We start from the raw sequence: 21528 nt of genomic DNA, 5'->3' as shown, positions 1-21528 counted from the left end.
CAGCATGGGTTCATGATGGGGACATATTAAAAAGACAAATAACAAAACGTTTAATTTCAACCCACCTGTCTGAGCATAATTTTCATGTATTATAATTGCTAAAGATTACCAAAAGATAATTCTGCTCAGATATATGATTCAACCAACACCTACCTATTGCTATTAATGGATTGACCCCTGGGTTTGTGAATTTAAAATGCACGTATACTGCAAGTAACTTGTGGCCACGCACTAGCGCTGCCCTTATCAGCTCTGTACTTACGTGAGGAAACAAACCACAAATAGAACCAACATTCATTCTTTTGCAATATGGCAGCCATGGCAAGAAGTTGTGTGTGGAGTTTGGCCCTGTGTTTTGTTGGCTGTCTTCTCCTATTTTCACCTATTGTGAAGTCAGATGATGACGCCGAACATAAACATGTGTATGATGCTGAAACATTCCAGAACGCTGTGAAAACAGATGCTCAGTTCATAATGTTTTTCGCACCTTGGTAAGTTACCGGTGTACATTTAACCCCCCGTTATATTGAAATGACCCTGCCAGCATTGCGTGACCTCACGACAAGACATGCCACATTTTGTCGGCAGCTTGGTATTTTTTTCACCGGCACTGTTACAAGGAGATCGAAATCACCAATATTTTAACAGCACAGTGTTTATACTAGATACAGTGATTTTGGTTACTTATAAAAGTGTTCGGTGCAATTTAAATATTTTTGGCCGCCAGCGACGGAATGCATGATGTTTACACGTAGGCTACGTGGCAGCTCCGCACTGGCAGTGAGCGACTGTCGCCTTGAAAAGATCTTACATTACAATGGATGTCTCGCCATTAACCATTGTATAATGATGTTGTTGGATTGTTATTGTTTTGTTATCTCCTAGTACTTGTTAATTCGTTTTATCGAGTTTGTAACCAGTCGAATAGTCCAGTTATTATTAATATTACTGCTATAATTGATAAAGAATTAAAATAAAAAACTCACATTTGAACTGGTTCGAAAGTTTGAGATGGTCTGTGTTCAGCACAACTCAACTGGTTCAGTAAAGTTATAGCATAGGCATGGTACATAGTATGTGAACTTATTCAAACGTTTGAGATGCTCTGTTTTTTGAAAGATTGGGGGTGGGGGGAGGGGTGCATTGTCGGACTTTGTAAACAGTACTGTATTTTGAAACGTCATAATATGACCACCACCACCACCACCACCACCACCACCACCACCACCACCACCACCACCACCACTGCTGCTGTTAGCTTAATTAATCAGATCTATTACCAAGGTTAACAACAACTACTGGTCTCACCTAATGAGGTTAAGCATATTCACGAAGGTGTTCTTCAGAGTATTTTTGTGTGTTTTTGTCGAGCATGGTTATAATCCATGGTAGAAGAAATACAAAGGAATTAAATAAAAGTAAACCTCTGTTACTTAAAGTTATTTCAAGTTTAGTAAAATAATACAATTACAAAGAATATAATTCTGTGAGTTTATCGAATTATCATTTGCACTGACTATCTTTTTAAGGGGAATACCACTCCAGAAAAAAGGCATTTTCATAAATTTTGTGTTCTGGAAAGTCATTCCATGATTTAACATAACTTAAATTTTACAAGATTGCCAAGAATCACCAAATTGAAACTTATTTCACATTCATTACTTTAGTGAGTGGTCCAGCATTGCTTCCTGGGAGTTAGTGTAGACATGCATGTATTAGATGGAAAGTGAATATTCATGATGTTATAATCTGAAGGTAATAAGCACTTAGGAATCATGGTTATTCATTGTTCATCTGATACATATGCTGACTCACATGGGACAACACTAGATCAGTGCTAAGACTGTCACAGATCTATGAATGTGAAACCAGATTCAGTTTGGTGTGAACCCAAAATCAATTTGATTCTATATATTGCACCATACTAAAGATTACAATGTGTACAGATACAGAAATGGTTTTACTCACAGGTTATTCAGTACTGTACAGGGTGTACGATGGTACAATTAAATCATTATATTTAACAAATCAGTGTCAGAAAATATTCCAGTTACTGGTAGAGCAGCTTTAGAGAATAGTAAACAATTCAAAATTGAAAGTATTCATTATCTTGAATGCCTACTAAGCGACGATCGCACAAGCTCAACAAATGAACACACATGTAGTTCGTTCAAATCAAAACCCCCTCCCCCATCCCCCTAAGCAAACATTCACAATTGTGACATCAAATGTTCATATATATCATGATATTGTAAACTATAGTAACAACTATAGCAGTCACACCACTATGATTGATGTAATATAAAAACTTGATATTTACATTAACATATACAGAAAAATAAATGATGACAAATTAAGAAGTGGGTAAAAAACCCAATAATAATAATAATGACAGGCACATGAGGGTACCACATTTATTACATGTGTGATCGTCTGTAAGTTAACATTGTTTAGGTTATTGTTAAATTTTGAAAACTACCATATGTATGTATAAATTTGAGGCACGCAACACCAACCATATGATTCTCTTGCATGTGAATATTTTTTAAATTAAAAAAATGAACTTTGGAACATTTTCAGTAAGTATCATACATTCAGCTACTGATTAAAATCTGGTTATAGAGTGTGAACATATTGTTTAGTTTTTGCCATCTGTTTTCTAGCCTCCTCAAGTGTTTGGTATTCCAATGCAACCCCTTCCACATCATACAAGTTTGAAGTTGGTGAATGGAAATTGTCTTCCAACTGAGGATCTATAGAGCATCACTGATAGCGTAACACTTATAAAATGACAACACTATGACTGATTCTACTCATCATATGTTTATCTGAAATGGCAAATTTCTGTAAAAATCATACTATGCAATAATGCGATTTGATGTGCATGGAATGATTGTACCATAATTTGCATGCAAAAATTATGCAACAATGTTTTCGGTATTGCACCACAGTGCAAATACCACTGGTATGCCAGTGCACTAGTGTAAGTACCAGTAATAACTGGTACACATGTAATAAATGTTGGACTTCAACCCATAGCAGTTTGAGAATTTTTTTAACAAAAACCAACAGGTTGTTAGGATATGTAATTTGTAGTTTTTGAAGGATACCCAGTAATACTAAAAAAGATCAGAAGGGAGCTTAGGTACATTTATATATTTGACAGACTTTTTTTCAGAACCTGTTTTAATCAGATAACCTATACACCCACATACTTCTAACTCCTACATCAGTATATATACAATATCATGACATATGGTTAAAGTACCATGTTAGAAGATTAACAGGTTGCCATCGAACTAAAATGTATATTTACAAATTGAGTAGTTGTTACTAAAAATTAATTTCTTTTCACTCCATTTGCACCAATCTAACATTTGTTAGTTCCTACCATTGACTTGTTAACCTTCTCATCTCATTTGTGAAAACATCCATTTCATTCATCAGTGTCTTTGATATGATCGTACATATATAGTGTTCAGTGTGCCCCCTAAGCCACTTTCACGTGTCATTGATGCACACAATTTCTAGTGATATACCAAAATTTAGTGTTTTCCTATCTCTGTGTGGTGACTTAATACAAGAAATTCCAGTTTTTATCATACTGACCGACAACAAGAAAATTTGGCTATCATTAAGAGGGTACACTTGTAGCAGTATTTTTGTACGAAATATCTACCTGAATCCCCATGTCACTTTACTACAGTTCCCTACTGTGGTATAATGTATGGGAACAGTGTGCCCTCTTATGATAGCCAAATTTTGTTGTTGTGAGTCAAAATGAGAAAAACTGGCATTTCTTATGAGTCACCACATACAAATGTAGTAAGAGATTAGGGGAACACCAAATTTTGGTGTGTCATTAGAAATTGTGTGCATCAGTCAGTGGCGTGTAAAATTGGTTTCGAGGGCACACTGTATGGGAAACTCTGCCAGTTTTAACAAATTTACCCCTCCCTAATACCGAGGTTCCCTTAGCAAAAGCACTGTGTGGATTCACTGAAATCTGATATTGTCAAAGTGATCTGGAAATGTTCACTTTGCATCAAAATATTTTTGTTTTATTTGAATTTACAGTTTAAATATTTTTTTCTAAACCATATGCTTAATTTGATGATAGGCAAGCATGCTCCTATGTAGAAACACAATAATTAAAGTAATTTCATATCTGTAATTTTATATTTCATGAATATTTATGATTTTTTAATGACATCTGTTGTTTCTCCAGTTTGAAACTGAAAGTTACAATGCTCTCAGATATTCTGCTGTAGTATTATAAATATAACCATGTCACAAATTTAATAAATATGCATGTACCATCTATTCTTAAAATAACTAACAAACATCAAGCAATATTAATATACGTGTGTCAACGTGGCCGTCTGAAAAAAATGCAATTAAAAATTCAGTCTTACTGTTGATATTATTATCCCAAAGATATAATTTTAAAAAAAATGTTCTTAATTATTTTTTTGAGTAATCAAATGTCCTATTTCTAATTTGTTGACCAAACAGAGTGCAAACATACATATGTATTTTTTTGTATGTGCTAAATATCACATTTGTATAGCTGTAAAAATTATATTAAAGATAACAGTGGGTACAGTATTGACAGGTGTTTGCAGATATTCTTTCCCATCCTGTGGGTATCATAGTTATTTGAGGTCACCAGTTAAAAAATAAATGCAACTTGAACATTTTTTGAAACTGTTAGATATAGTGATAATGTAATACATAGTAGTAATAGTGAAGTAGCCTGGAATCCATGCATCTTTCTTTTACTTTCGTGATTGGAAAGACGAACGTAAAAAAATCCAATCCGCATGGATTCTAGGCTCATAGTGAAGATACCTTATGGTATCTAGTTTTTGAGGCAACTAGATTCCAAAAGGTAACTTTACTATTACTACTAAACTGGAGTCAAGTATCAATTTCTATACTAATATCATACATAGTGTTTTTGTTAAGGGAGGTAATCAGGTAAAATCTACCAGGGTTCCCCAGTCAGGGTTCCCAAACCAAATCATGGTAGACTGTACAGGGAAACCATACAACTTTTATTCCTTTCCCCCACATGTCTGTTACCAGGGTTCCCCAACCTTAGCAAAAACACTTCGAAAGTATTGAAGCAGCTTTGTGTAAATATATTTGTGTAGCTGTGTATGTACAATATTAAAATCCAGTCAAATTGATTTTTAAGTCCACACCCTAAAATATATATATATTGACCACTAATTGACAGATACATACATTACAAACTAACTGTTAGTGAATACATCTTTGGTTACTTGATAAAAAAAAATGTTCAGTTAGAGCTAGTGCTGCCTTAAAATAAAGATTTATAAGATAGAATACCTAACCACTGTAACAGTACTGGCTTGCATTTAACATTTGCCTTTCTACCCCCACCCACCCCACCCCCACCCACCCCTGAGTAATTTTTTCAATAAATGATGACTAAGAATGACAAAGTTGAAATCCAAGCCAATGCCAAGATACAGGCTAGTACATGTTTAACTCTTTATTTTCAAAATTTATAATAGGTCTTTTAATCTGTGGACTTCATTATTATTTGCTATAAATTGTACATAATTTGATACCTCAAAGGAAATACAATTAAAATATCTATTATTCAGGAAAGGAATAATTGTAGCAGTTGAAATGACCACTTTCCTAACTTATTAAGTAAATCTAATTGCTCATTCAGATATGAAAAGCTTGTATTAATACATCCTATGAAATCAATGGCATGTTATAACTTGTTCAAATATGCATGATTTGACAAATATTAATCCATTGTGCAAGCTGTACCAAATTTAATATTTGCCAAAAGGTTCTCAATTCACTTTATTTATATAATATATATCTCTTAAACATATTGTTTGAAAATAAATGTATTTCCTGCATGTTTTTTTAATTCATATTACTAGTTGCCAGTCCATTGTGCAATCTGTGCCAAGTTTTCAATTTCTCCAATGCAATTTATTTCATATTGTATACAAATCATGTATATGTTTCCGGTTTCAAAATGTATTTTTTTTTAGTAAGTAGTCTATGTGGACTCACCAATTTTAGATTTTGATGGACTATATAGAAAAAATTGTGTCAATAATGTAGTTGCTATCAACATTAGAATCGTTGATTTTCCTCAAAATTTTTGTCTTTTGTGTGTATTCTATTCTTTAGTTCAAGGGACCATATGGATGAGGATTGAGTATTATTTGGGATTTTAAATTTATAAAACAATTTTATCATGGCTTTCTACTTGAAAAATCAATATAGACCATTGTACAAACAATAACAAACATTTTATACATTTATTAATCTTTTTGCAATGTATTGAGTTACAAACAAGGACTTGGTATAAGTTGTTTCACATTGATTTTTGAAATAGGAAGTCAGAATAAAATTGTTTTATGAATTAAAAATCCAAAATAAATCCTCATCCATATGGTCACTTTAAGGAAAAGTATACACAAAGACCTTATAGCAAATATCAATTGTCAATCTGTTGTACAGCCTGTGCCAAATTTTAAATTTCTCAAATCCATTAAAATACCATTTCTTGAAAATCATGGTTTTGCCGATAGGTAATAAAATGTGTTGTGTACAAATTTCTGTATTTTCTCTACTTCATATATATCAGGTGTCGGTGACAGCCTGTTGTGTAAATCTCAGATACCAAATTTGATATTTTCCTAATTCATCATTTTACAAATCATATTTGTGTTTGATATCATTGTAATGAAATATTTGTGAGGCTGGTGAGGGCGAAACGTCATGACATATCTTACAAGTTACACTCACAGTCTACATATACCGATACACATTGTGTGTGAAAACTCTAGTACAATCATTGTATTATTGTAATGAAATATTCAAACACATTTCTAACTGTTGTTTCTAACTATTCACATTATGCACACTTGATTGTACAAAATCTATACACCAACGTTTTTTGCATTATTTGAATTTCACAATTTTTTGTACAATTTTGTTCCCTATATTGTAGTAAAATATTTTAATGCATTTATACTCACTTTTTGAACCATACACATCAAGTGTAAGTCCATGATTGTACATTGTGCACTACATTTTATTAAAATTTATATTTTCATTTAAGTTTACACAGTTCACCCATTTTTGCCGCACAGTTTTATGAATTATATGCATTGCATGTTTTTTTTCTGTTCCTCTATCACCTAATTGAATCATACAGAACCATTTTGTACTTAGCCAAATAAAATAATTGTGTTTTTCTGATAACACAACCGACCCTAGTTTAAGCCCCAAACCCTAAACATTATTTTTTAAAACATTTAAAACAATGAGATAAGAATTTGTTGTCTTCTAAGTTCTTGACCTAAAAGAGTGCAAACATACATGTATGTGGTAGCAATGCACGTGGCAGCAATGCTTGTGGTAGTGATGTCTATGTATGTATGTATGTATGTATGTATGTATGTATGTATGTATGTATGTATGTATGTATGTGTGTGTGTATGCATGTATGTATGTATGTTATGTATGTATGTATGTATGTATGTATGTATGTATGTATGTATGTATGTACATATTTAATCAAAGTATCACAGAAGGGGTATTCTGACCAACTCTTTGTTTGTTTTTGGTCAAAGCAATATTTTTGAAAAATAAAAATGTTAAATTTTTTTTACCTACCTACCCTATTTTCTGAGGCCTTGTTATCAGAAACACACAATTTTTTTTCTGCCTTATGTACCAGTATGTTGCTGTTTCTTGTTGAAAGGGAATATTTACCAGTAGTCAAACTACAACATTTTAAACTTAAAATATGTGTGTAAAAATAAAAGCAATATTGTCGTCCAAACTTAATTACTTCCATATGGTAAATCAAGCATTTTACAAAATGTTTTTGTTTGATGTTTTCACTTGAAATATATGTGCAATTGTGAAATTGTCTATTACCTTTGAACAGCTGTTGCATACATATTTACATGTATTATTGTATACAGTGTATATACAAGTTTAACCTTGACACTGTAGATTGCATAAATTATTTCAACACTTTTTTGAATTGTCACTGTAGTAAAGTGTAACATTTGAAAGGATTTTTTATTTACATTGAAATATTCAAATTACATTTGGTGATTTGTGTAAAGAAGTGTAGTAGTGTTTGTAGTAATGGTGTCGATCAAAAGAGTAATTGGAAAATATAGTAGTGCTCTCTGCATCTTTCAAAGTTATAGCAGTTATACTCATTGGAAGGGGAGTCCCACTGCTGATAACATTCACTTAATGTGATTTATGTTAAACGTGTGCATGATTACTTTACTCCAATTATGGTAATCTGTTTCATGAATGAATGTAATGAGCCAATTAAATATCATATTTATTATGCAGCAAAAGTATATAATTCACAATACATTTTAGAAATGTAGTTATCATATGCCCAGTATCGATTCCAATGTAATTCAATGGAGAGCACGCGTATCCAACCTGGGCACTACTTTTCTGTATCACGGCCTGGCACGCTTTGCCTAAATAGAGCAATTGGCGGTCTCATCAATATTCGTTCACTCAGTGACTTTGTTAATTTCTTCACTATTTTGACGTTTCTGCGAATAAAATATGTCAGTGCCATTTTACGTGATTATGTGATTCAAGTGATGTTTCCATGCAATTACATGGGTATATGAAACCCTTTACAGCCTGGATATGGGTTTTGTTCACCTTAATAATACTGCTTACAGGCTCTCCTAAAGTCAGGCCCTTCCACCGTGCAACCTCAGTCTGCAAAACCCATATCCGGGCTGTAAATATTTTTAACTTCCATGAAAGCAAAGTCATGGTATTTGACCTAAAGAAATGTAATTGATAAAACAATTCAACAGGATTTGGATGTTCTACAAAGATGTTATAATCCTAGGTTATCAACTTGTAGGAAAAATGATTAAACTGGTATATTGAGTCATTTAGTAGACCAGACCTCCTTAGTTAATTAATATTAGTTGTCCAAACTTGGGTTGTCACTGATACTTTTACACATAATTATGTATTTATTTATGTACCAGAGATTACTTGCACTGTTGGGCAGTGTGCATATGTGCGATATGCACTGCACACAGTGCAATACTGAAATACCTGCATTTTACCTGTATACCTGTATGCAAATGATATGCAAAGGAGGGTACAATCATTCCTTGTTCATGAAAACATGTGACTGCACAGTGTGATTTTTACAACGGTTTGCCTTTTGGATAAACATATGTAATAATAATAATATAATCCAAAGCCACATGAAGGCCAGTGTGGGTATTCTGGGATTTACACTTGTGCTTGCGGTGTCGGTTTTGCACTAAAGGTCAGAGAGAACACTGCAAGCACTTAGTGTAAATACCCTGAGTACACCATACTTGCACTCACATGTCATGGGGCTCAGTCATAATATATGGTGGCCATCAAGACGAAAAAGTAAAAATGTATTATGAAGGTCAATTCAAACAACAATACCGAGGTAAAATATCAATGAATGATTAGCAAACATCTACATCGGATTTTAATCAGATTGGCCTGTGCATATGATAATGACCAGTGTGCCCTCTAATGATAGCCAAATTTTGTTGTTGTGAGTCAAAATGAGAAAAACTGGGATTTCTAGTGAGTCATCCATCACATAGTATGAGATAGGGGAACACCAAATTTTGGTGCGTCACTACAAATTTTGTGCGTAAGTGGCACGTCATAATGGCTTAGAGGGCACACTAATGACAATAACATTTCACCAAATAACAGTATTTTTATTTCTCGTTAAAGGTGTGGTCACTGCAAACGTCTTCAACCAACATGGAATGATCTAGCAGAAAAATACAACAATGATGAAGACAGCAAAGTTAAAATAGCCAAGGTAATTTGAAAACCATTCAACAATAAAATAATTTCTCTTTCTAAAATTCATTTTTACAGACTGAGGAACATGAACAACATTCTTGGTTAAGGGGTTGGTTTTTAGTCTGGGGAGTTCCATTCCACAAAAATTGTCAAGATATGTGAGAATGTGGAATGTTCCTGTATTTTTTAAAATTGTCAAACCAGAAGACAAAGTGTCACTCTAGTATATTTGTGATATACAGACCCTTGTATGATCCTGTATTCTAAGTCATGATGTACAGGGCTTTAAATAAAAACATTGATTTTTAAAATTTTAATATTAGTATAACTTGTTTGCTGTGTACATTTTATATGTTCCACATTGTATTTTCCCAAGTAACTGTAAACATGCTTTCATCTAATAAGAGTTACGAGAAAGAAAAAGATCCATGAAAATTTGATAAATACACATTTTTTGCACTTTTCATGCATTAGTACTTAGTTGTACAAAATGGTCACAAATTGTTAACGTCAAGTAAGAAGCAAAAATTTAAAATTGGAGATTGTATACTTCATGATCTCCTATGATGTTTATATTAAATTAAGACTTTGACCATCTTATTTTACAGGTTGACTGCACTGTTGAGACACCTCTGTGTTCAGAGGAAGGTGTAGCTGGATATCCAACGTAAGCTAACAGATTTCTTCATTCCGTTGAGGAAAATACGAATGACCTAAGGGGCCTTGTCACTATGAGTCACTAGACAAGTATTGACAAACCCTTAGGTTGCGAGTATTTTTTGGCAGAATGAAGTAAAATTTCGTGAATAATATAATTATACCTCCCCAAGCATAACCTATGAAAAATCAGGAAAAATAATGGTGATTTGGAATGTTTGGGCGGAGCGGGGGATGGGGAGGGGTGGGGGTGGGGGTGGGGGTGGGGGTGTTAATCTATCATTATGTTTATGGGATTACTGTGGTGCCCTTTAAGGTTACAAAGATATATTACATTTCAAAGCATGTTTTATACCAAGTTGTATGATGTTTCCATGATGTTGTTGTCACCATGTGAAAGTAATATGTTTATTCTGGCAAGACTTCATGTACAGAGATATGAAATATCAATAGCTATGTGTATATACGTTTATTGAGAGTAATGAGAAATATAAAATAACATTATTTTGAATAATATGATTATGAGATACCTTTCTTTGGATTATATATAGGAAAAATAATTGAAAAAAAGTTCTTTTTATATTGTTTCCACAGACTGAAATTTTTCAGACCAGGTGAAGAATCACTGACATACAAAGGCAAACGTGATGCAGAAGCACTGGAGAAATACATCAAGGAAAACATGGACCCATCATTGAAGGTAAGATGATACATGACTACTCAGGCTTCAAATGTCTAGTAGAGTTAGCCAAAAAAGTTCAATCAAGGCGGGAACACTTTGCACTTAATCCAGGCAGAACACACAATGCCATCCATCCATCCATCCATCCATCCATCCATCCATCAATCAATCAAAAGAATTTGCATAGCAAAATCCAATACGATGTACATTGTAATGTTCTATGTTGCTGAACAGGAACAATAGTAAATCATTGTAAAAAAGTAAGAGAGCTCTTGCAAACAGATGTGTCTTGATATCCTTCTTGAATTTATTGATGAAGGGTGAAATCAAGTGGTATACTGTTCTGTAAGACTGACACTGCTCACAAGAATACACACACTCACACCATATGACTTTTCTACAAAATGTGGTTATTTCTTAATTTCAGGAACAAGACTCTGCCCCTGCTGTAGCTAAAGATGGACTGTTTGAATTGACAGCTGGTAACTTCAAGAATCATGTTGCTAAGGGAAACCATTTGGTGAAATTTTATGCTCCATGGTGTGGTCACTGCAAACGTCTTTCACCCACCTGGGATGAACTTGCCAAGGGATTGGAAGATGATAAAACAATCACAATCAATAAGGCAAGTAATGATAATGAATGTAATTAAACTATGTATCATACAAGGAAAGTACTACTATACCACAAAACACGTTTAGTTGACGTTTTCAGTTTTCAAATAGACAATAAGAGCTCTACTGATCCCTCTGGTTTCTATGTCAACAATTTAGTCATTAACATTGTATGGAAAAATCCCGGGGGGACCAAAATTGTTTGGTCCTGTGTCATGAAAATAATTGAGACACTGTGTTACCAGTATGTTGACAGATAAACGTGTCTGCTGTACCTGTCAAAATAGTGACAATCATATCAACTGAAATTAACTCAGATTACATTTGGATTATTATTCTCATTCCAGAGTACTTTAGGATCAAGTTACTGTGTGTTATATCTGTCTTGGTAGACAACACATGAAAACAATACAAACTATGTATTCTTAGTATTCTTAATTATATATTCTTTTTTCCTTATTAAATAAAACAAAATTATATACAAAAAAGTAAAACAATGCAAACTATTGAAACTATGTCATGCATTACTTTTCTTTCATCTCAAAATAAGACCATTGATTTAAGAATTAGTTACTCTTGATCACTATGTGATAATACACCCATTTTAACAACTTTCCGCTGGTAAGATGATACCATTGAGTTTGTAAGGATGAGATGTACGTTGGTTGGCTTTATGTTTTCTACATAATTTTTCACAATAAAGACAAGATGTATAAACCATATGTTACTTGTCTCATGTTGATGTCATATATAAAGTTGTGGTTTTGATGAATAGTTTTGACATTCTGCAGCGTATTTTTGTTTTTTGGCCAAAAATTGCATTTTTTTATGTTTTTCACTTTGAGTTATTCAAATATAGTAATATTTTCTAGAACAATTGAAATTTGGTTACTTCAGCTAAAACTTCTTCCTCGCCCGATGGCTCTTGGTCTGTTCTGGTCTATGTACTACTGTACGAGATTAATGGTTATTGTTGACCACTAGGTGGCGCTTCCCATTTTAGAGAGGTAAATCAGTATGATGCAACAAATATTTGTTTTGAACTCTACTTTTTTATTTTATTTTGACAGATTGATTGTACATCACATAGTGAAATATGTACTGCATTTGAGGTCAGAGGTTATCCTACCCTACTGTACATCCGTGATGGACAGAAAGTTGACAAATACAATGGTGCCCGTGACCTAGATTCACTCAAAGTGTACATAGAAAAAATGTCTTCACAAAAGGTAGAAGCACCCAAAAAACCACCAAAGGCAGAAGAGAAGAAGGAAGAAAAGAAGGAAGAAAAGAAGGAAGAGGAACGTCCATCTAAGGTATGCTAGACAACTTGGCTTAAATTTAGCTGTTGTCCAGGGTCAGGGGTAGGTAACAAATATTAGTCTAGAGCACGATCGATATAGTGATAAGTACAAATATAAAAGTTGCGGGAAAATTCTACATAGTACCTGGTACAAGTCGTTTAGTTACAAGTAAAGTCTATATTGCGACGAGCACAAAATCCTGATTTTCCCACCGTCCATTGCGTATTCAACATGGCGGCAAGTAACATCGACAATCCTGATGGTAAGAATCAGTCGATTTCTACTACTAAAAATCGAAAATACGTATTCCTATAGCGTGCGTTCTGGGAAGAATTGGTTGGAGGAACAACAGGGAAAATTTCATTGATCGATTCCACCGTTTGTGGGAGGAGTTAGCGAAAAACTTTTTCTACCGACGGATGTCCTATTCTAAACACACGTCCCGAATGCATGTACATACGTATATTGAACCACTGATCTTCTATCAGCGTACTGTGGGGTTTGTTATCTGGCTGGCTGTAAATATTGTATGCTTTACTTTTTACATAGAATTTGCAGGCAACATATGGGTTTGTTATTCTGTCTACACAAAATATAGTACTACTGTCAATATTGTACATGCATTCGTATAGGGACGTGTGTTTAGAATAGGACATCCGTCGGTAGAAAAAGTTTTTCGCTAACTCCTCCCACAAACGGTGGAATCGATCAATGAAATTTTCCCTGTTGTTCCTCCAACCAATTCTTCCCAGAACGCACGCTATAGGAATACGTATTTTCGATTTTTAGTAGTAGAAATCGACTGATTCTTACCATCAGGATTGTCGATGTTACTTGCCGCCATGTTGAATACGCAATGGACGGTGGGAAAATCAGGACTTTGTGCTCGTCGCAATATAGACTTTACTTGTAACTAAACGACTTGTACCAGGTACTATATAGAATTTTCCCGCAACTTTTATATTTGTACTTGTCACTATATCGATCGTGCTCTAGACTAATATTTGTTACCTACCCCTGAGGGTACATACTAAATTTCTACACATTGTATCAAAACTACCAAATATATTCCAGGGCACTTAGACTAGTAAAAATTGTTGCGTATCTCTACTATGAGAACACCCAGATGAGAGTCTGGAGTAATGCAATCCAAAGTTGCCCACACAGGATCTCTTTCCCAGAGCAGTGCATGCTGGGGAATACTTCATGTCCAATATTGCACACTGAACGATGCAGGTACCTCCGAGGTAGGTCAGCATGTCTCAAGCGACTGATACATCTTAATTTCAATAAACAGGCCTCATAAGCCCATTTTTCATGACTTGGGAAGAAGTGTACTGAGTGACTTACAGTGTGAGCGACTTTGGACTATGTTTCCCCCTGACTCTTGTCTTAGTGGTCTTGTTGTAGAGCCCCCAGCCATGTTTCCCCCTGACTCTTGTCTTGGTGGTCTTGTACTAGAGCCCCCAGCCATGTTTCCCCCTGACTCTTGTCTTGGTGGTCTTGTTGTAGAGCCCCCAGCTATGTTTCCCCCGACTCTTGTCTTGGTGGTCTTGTACTAGAGCCCCCAGCCATGTTTCCCCCTGACTCTTGTCTTGGTGGTCTTGTTGTAGAGCCCCCAGCTATGTTTCCCCCGACTCTTGTCTTGGTGGTCTTGTACTAGAGCCCCCAGCTATGTTTCCCCCGACTCTTGTCTTGGTGGTCTTGTTGTAGAACCCCCCAGCTATGTTTCCCCCGACTCTTGTCTTGGTGGTCTTGTTGTAGAGTCCCCAGCTATGTTTCCCCTTGACTCTTGTCTTGGTGGTCTTGTACTAGAGCCCCCAGCTATGTTTCCCCCTGACTCTTGTCTTGGTGGTCTTGTTGTAGAGCCCCCAGCTATGTTTCCCCCGACTCTTGTCTTGGTGGTCTTGTACTAGAGCCCCCAGCTATGTTTCCCCCGACTCTTGTCTTGGTGGTCTTGTACTAGAGCCCCCAGCTATGTTTCCCCCTGACTCTTGTCTTGGTGGTCTTGTACTAGAGCCCCCAGCTATGTTTCCCCCTGACTCTTGTCTTGGTGGTCTTGTACTAGAGCCCCCAGCTATGTTTCCCCCTGACTCTTGTCTTGGTGGTCTTGTACTAGAGCCCCCAGCTATGTTTCCCCTTGACTCTTGTCTTGGTGGTCTTGTTGTAGAGTCCCCAGCTATGTTTTCCCTGACTCTTGTCTTGGTGGTCTTGTACTAGAGCCCCCAGCTATGTTTCCCCCTGACTCTTGTCTTGGTGGTCTTGTACTAGAGCCCCCAGCTATGTTTCCCCCTGACTCTTGTCTTGGTGGTCTTGTTGTAGAGTCCCCAGCCATGTTTCCCCTTGACTCTTGTCTTGGTGGTCTTGTACTAGAGCCCCCAGCTATGTTTCCCCTTGACTCTTGTCTTGGTGGTCTTGTACTAGAGCCCCCAGCCATGTTTCCCCTTGACTCTTGTCTTGGTGGTCTTGTACTAGAGCCCCCAGCTATGTTTCCCCCTGACTCTTGTCTTGGTGGTCTTGTACTAGAGCCCCCAGCTATGTTTCCCCCTGACTCTTGTCTTGGTGGTCTTGTACTAGAGCCCCCAGCCATGTTTCCCCTTGACTCTTGTCTTGGTGGTCTTGTACTAGAGCCCCCAGCTATGTTTCCCCCTGACTCTTGTCTTGGTGGTCTTGTACTAGAGCCCCAGCTATGTTTCCCCCTGACTCTCGTCTTGGTGGTCTTGTTGTAGAGCCCCCAGCAGTCAGAGTCTAGTCTTGGTAACTGAGACTACACTTCATGCAGTCAAAGCACACACAAAAACATTTAGTTACAATTTTATTGATAGCATAAATTTGACATGGCAATACTGATCAATTGATTGCCAGACATAGATCGGTACAGATGCTAAGAATATGTGAAACAGACCAGACGATCAGCCCTAGTCTGGTTATCAGAAAGACAAAAGATTGTATAGTATGGCCACTGAGGGAGCTGTTCATAGGAGCTTTGGACCTGCCTGGTAGTTGGGTAACAATAGTCTCCTTAAAAACAGTTTTTATGGCAAGGGTGATGTCATTCTTAGCCAGTCAAAATAATTCTACCAATTCTGTTTTTGATGATGACACTTTAAGGAATTTCTGGAGTCTGTTAACTGCTTTATGTACTGCCATGTTATTGGCATCCTTGATTCTAAATTGCAACAATTTTCCCTCCTCTATGATATCTTTGTGTGACACTTCTTTTGAAAAGGCCTGTAAATTGTAAAAAGAAGATGTGATGTATTGCCAAGGACATAGGTAGCTAGTATATATACTGTAATCCATATCCATTCATCATAAAATTAAAATTACTTAATAATTCCCAGGCTATGTTCTTGTAAATGTCTGTACAAACACAATATAAAATTCCTAATGTTGGCAGCAAAAAAAGAAAACTATTATAAAAAACATGACATGACATATTTGATGGATTTTCACATTCACTTTCTGTTTATTGATTACAAAGTCGCTATGAAAGCTTCATTCACCACACTTACATACACTATTGCGGAATTTAGTATTCTCTTGTCATTTCAATTTAATTATATTACTTATTATAAATGTGCACAATTTTAGGGTGTAAGTTGAAATTTGTAGATTTTTGTGTTAGAGACAGTTCAGAATGGAAATAGAGCATGCCAGCAGACATGTGTACAAAGTACACAACTGTAAAATATACCTTGCTCTTGTAAAATTATACTGTAATATACTTTGTGTTGTTCCGCCCACACCGGCCTCCTCTCTCCCAACTGTATGAAGCTGTAGAACTTTGATGACAACTTCACAAGATTTAGGCCCACCTTGAACTAGTGATTTGAAGGTCATACAGAGGTTGTAATGTAGATTATAAATCAAATATGTAGAATCGCTTCTGTGTCTGGCGATAAGAACAAATGTTGCCATAGTGAATCAGATGCATACCAATCACATGGTTGAGAGGGGTTGACCGATTGTGAGGGCGCCCTGTCACGGCATACCTTAAGTTACAGACTATTGTATTATCAAAGCTAAAAGAGATTGGTTGCTTGAATTGTGTTTATCAAGATTCAAACATTTTTTCATATTTCTGCCAACATCACTAATTCCAGCTGATCTGATTATCATCAATATATTTAGTTCTCTTGTCTGTATCTTTCAACAGGTTGTAGTGTTAGATACTGACTCCTTTGAGGAAAAAATTGAAAGTGGTCTTTCCTTTATCAAATTCTATGCACCATGGTAAGTATGCACTTAGTGTATTAATGTTCAGAATCACTTTGTGAATGTGCAATTCTTGACAAAGATATATATAATTTTAAAAAAAACATGTACGTGATTATGACATAAATTGTAACAAAGTGAAATGACGTGTAATATTTCTTAAAGAAATTTTAACAACGTTATCCAGTGTACTAAACTTGATTTCGTGCTTTTTTCTGATACATTTTGAAAAACCAAAATTCAGGTGGTTAAATTTTAAAGTTATTAGTATAATTTTGTAAATTGCTGGTTGACTTTGTTAAAGTGGCCATATGGATGAGGATTGGGTATCTAGTTTGGATTTTTTATTTATAAATCATTTTTGCTATGGCTTCCTGTACTTGAAAAATCAATGTGAAACAACATAGACCAAGTCTATGTTTGTGTAACTCAATACACTACAATAAGCTAAAAATAATGTGTAAATAATTTGTTATTTTATGTACAATAACAGACATTTTACACACTTATCAGTCTTTTGTCATTTATTAAGTTACAAACACAGACTTAGTCTATGTTGTCTCATGTTGATTTTTCAAGTAGGAAACCTGGATAAGTTGTTTTATAAATTAAAAATCCAAAATAAATACCCAATCCTCATCCATATGGCCACTTTAAGGTATTTTACTACAATAAACACATGACTTTTTTGTAGGTGTGGTCATTGTAAGCGTTTGGAACCAACCTGGGATGAGTTGTCTACTAAACTAGAAGATAAGACTAATGTCAAGATTGCTAAAGTTGACTGCACAGTAGACAAGGACGTTTGTAAGAAATATGAGGTAGGAAAGTTAATGTTTTCATTTCCTGAAAAAAGTACACACCCTGATCCATACAGTTTTATAGGATGAGATTTACATCTTGTCTAATAGAGGAGTCCAAAAATTACCATCATGAATGTTTGTTTGCAGCCTGTGAGCTTTCTATGTACATTTACTATGCAGATGTTATTCCCCAATATTTGTCATTGTTCAGTCAAAACAAAATATGAGTGACCTAAGGGGCCTTGATGTGACCTCAGGGTTGTCACTACAAGTCGCTAGACAAGGACCCATTAGGTCACTACTTGTCTAGCGACTTGTAGTGACAGCCCTGAGGTCACCAGTATTTTCCAGCTGAATGAAGGGGAATAGTGACTCGTAGTGACAAGGACCCCTTAGGTTACTACTCGTCTAGCAACTCTTAGTGACAACCCGTAGGTCAAGAGTATTTTCCGTCTGAATGAAAAAAAATATTGAAGAATAACATAATTATACAATCACCAGTAATGTAAAAAAAATCAGGGAAAGAAATGGGACAATTTTGAGCATGTTGACTCATATTTCGAACACAATAGAACCAGTGACATAGACACACATTGTCATGACAGAAACATGCTTTGTCTTGACATAGAAAGACCAGAGTATATATTCCATATTTTTTTGGTAAACCTTGCTTGTACATGGTATAATACTGTGTGTTTGAATTGTATATGTTATGTCCTTCAATTTTAGACTACTACTAGTACACAGGTATTCATCGGCTAGTTAGCACAGGATTGTCTTGTCTAAGTCTTTTAACAAAGAATTTCTTTTTCAAAACGTCAAGGATTATACTAATTGATAAGGGACCCTATTACTTTAAACTCTTAGAAATGTTAGTAGTTGTTTTTTTATACTTTGTGGTATTTGTTGCAGAAATTATATCCAATTTCATAGCTTTTACCATCCAAAGCTTTCATATACTAAATGTAGACAGTAATTTTTCTTCACATCAGATGGCATAATTGTATGTTTTAGTTTCATTCTTCTTCACTGTTAGTAGTTTTTATGCTTTCATATAATGTATAGTGATATCTCTTCATAAGATTGCATGTTGATGTCTTCGGGGTTTTTTTTATGTACAGTTTGTAGTTTTAACATTCATATAAAGTATTCTATGATATTACATGAACTTCATTAGATTATACACCTTTAGCAGTGTCTATGCTTTTCATATAATGTCTATGCTGACTTTTTTTTTACACATCTAATTGCATAGTGATACATTTTGTCTTTCTCCTTTCAGGTCCGTGGTTATCCCACACTGATCCTGTTCAAGGATGGCAAACAAGTAGATAAGTACAACAGAGCCAGAGATTTAGATTCACTCTATGCCTTTGTTATAGAACACGCCCCTCATGACGAGTTGTAATCAGTTAATACATTCATTTCTTTTACCATTTTTATCTCAGTAGTTGTATTTTATTATGCTTAGTGCCAAGCAAAGAACAATGTTGTAATATCGTGCAACATTTCATTCACTTTTAGTTTTTCATTTTTTACTCCAAAGGCGTACTTGGCTACTCAGTATTCATTTCCTTAAAAGTGGCCATGTGGATAGAGGAATTGGTAGTTATTTTACATTCTTAAATTATAAAACAATCTTATCATGGCTTCCTACTTGAAAAATCAAAGTGAAACAATATTGACCAAGTCTGTGTTTGTAACTCAATAAATTGCAAAAGATAATAAATATGTTTTTGTACGTATGATAACAAACCCTTTACATTATTTTTTACCTTATTTCAATGCACTGAGTTACAAAAACAGACCTGGCATATGTTTTTTGTCCTCCATTTTTTGAAATAGAAAGTCATTATAAATTTTTTTTATAAATTAAAAGTCCAAAATAATTACCAAATCCTCAACCATATGACATTAAAAAGATGGAGAAATCTCACTATTTGAATTTATGTTTTGCCCCATCGGTACATATTATTGTATAAAGCATAATACAAAGATATAACTTGGATCTTTTTTGTTTTAACTAAACGTTAAGAGCCAACTAAAGAGTTAATTACTATACCTTTAAGCCTACATTGCATATCATAACTTTCCCCACACTTTCTCTTGCTATTTTCTTGCATAAATCAATAGATAATCTATGACAACGAACAAAAACCATAAAATATAAACGGACTGTAACAGCTTTTTGAATGACCAAAAGCACAGATGTGTAAAACAGATTCACCTGAAGTATGTCTGACTTTAGTCTTGAAATGTCTTGGATGTTGAAAAACTATCAATATATCTAATGCAGTGTTTTTGCTAAGGTGAGGAAATCCAAGTATACGATCAGCAACAGGTAAATTTGCATAGGTTTTCAAATCCTTCAACCATAATTTATTTTTGGGGAACCACAGGGGAAATTTTCATAGTCTCCATACCGTGTATTATAATTTTGGTAATGAACCTCAGTAACAGTGAAGAGAAATGTGGTAAAATTTGCATAGATTTCCAAACCTGTATCAATATGTTGGAGTTGCCCCTGGTAAAATACTTAGGAAATGTGGGTAAACGTTATCTACTTTCCTACCTTAACAAAGACATTGTAATGGTTGTTTGTAGAAACTACAAGATACAAAGATAACGACATTCCACAGATAAAATGTTTTTGTATATTTTGAAATTCTACAAATTAAATGCATTTTGGATACTTTTTGTTATCCTCGCCCTGTTCAATTTGTGTAATATCACTTTAAATAAAAAATCCCCTTTAAAGTTCTATAACTTTGTGTGCATTTGTACATGTATGTGTGTATGTATGTATGTATGTATGTATGTGTGTGTGTGTGTGTGTGTGTGTGTGTATGTATGTATGTATGTGTGTATGTATGTATGTATGTATGTGTGTATGGGTGTGTGTGTGTGTGGGTGTGCGCTCACACTTATGTAACATACTAACAACTTCCATATGTGACATATTTGTGCGTGTGTTTTGAGACTAAAATACTTAAATTAAACTGTATTTCACCAGAAAGAACAGTACAGTAAGTAAAAGAAAGAAAGACAGCAGCAGAAGGAAAAAATATCTGGCTCGGACGATGGAAATAGTAGTCTGTAAGGTACGAAAGGACGCCCTCACACATTGCGCAACCTTTTGAAATACAGATAGAGCAGGCCGTTGAGGGCGGAGCGACACGACGAATCTTACACTATATGGAAATAGCTATAGCCTGGTTTCTTGCAACTAATCGAAGTCCAAGGCCCAGGCTGGTGTCAGAGTTATACAAACAAATACATATTATGAAAATATTTAGATTCAACTACATAGATGACACTATCATATGAATAACAAGTCTGTGGACGAAGTGAAATGAATATAAATAAAATGAAAAAAACTT

General features: G+C 35.0%; 1 protein-coding gene across 1 annotated transcript; it reads left to right on the top strand.

Moving 5' to 3' along the window:
• The first annotated feature begins 288 nt into the window (after window positions 1-288).
• Window positions 289-20900, top strand: LOC144444503 (thioredoxin domain-containing protein 5-like). The gene is made up of 9 exons (XM_078133937.1): window positions 289-491; window positions 9796-9886; window positions 10479-10537; window positions 11122-11227; window positions 11637-11834; window positions 12894-13139; window positions 17287-17363; window positions 18040-18166; window positions 19431-20900. Exons 1-9 carry the CDS (start codon window positions 310-312, stop codon window positions 19554-19556), a joined length of 1212 nt encoding a protein of 403 aa, XP_077990063.1. The 5' UTR covers window positions 289-309; the 3' UTR covers window positions 19557-20900.
• Window positions 20901-21528: the final 628 nt, after the last annotated feature.

This window comes from Glandiceps talaboti, chromosome 13 (assembly GCF_964340395.1).
Source record: "Glandiceps talaboti chromosome 13, keGlaTala1.1, whole genome shotgun sequence".
NCBI lineage: Eukaryota > Metazoa > Hemichordata > Enteropneusta > Spengelidae > Glandiceps > Glandiceps talaboti.
Note: the sequence above shows the minus strand (reverse complement) of the source record. Positions and strands in the feature narration are given on the sequence as shown.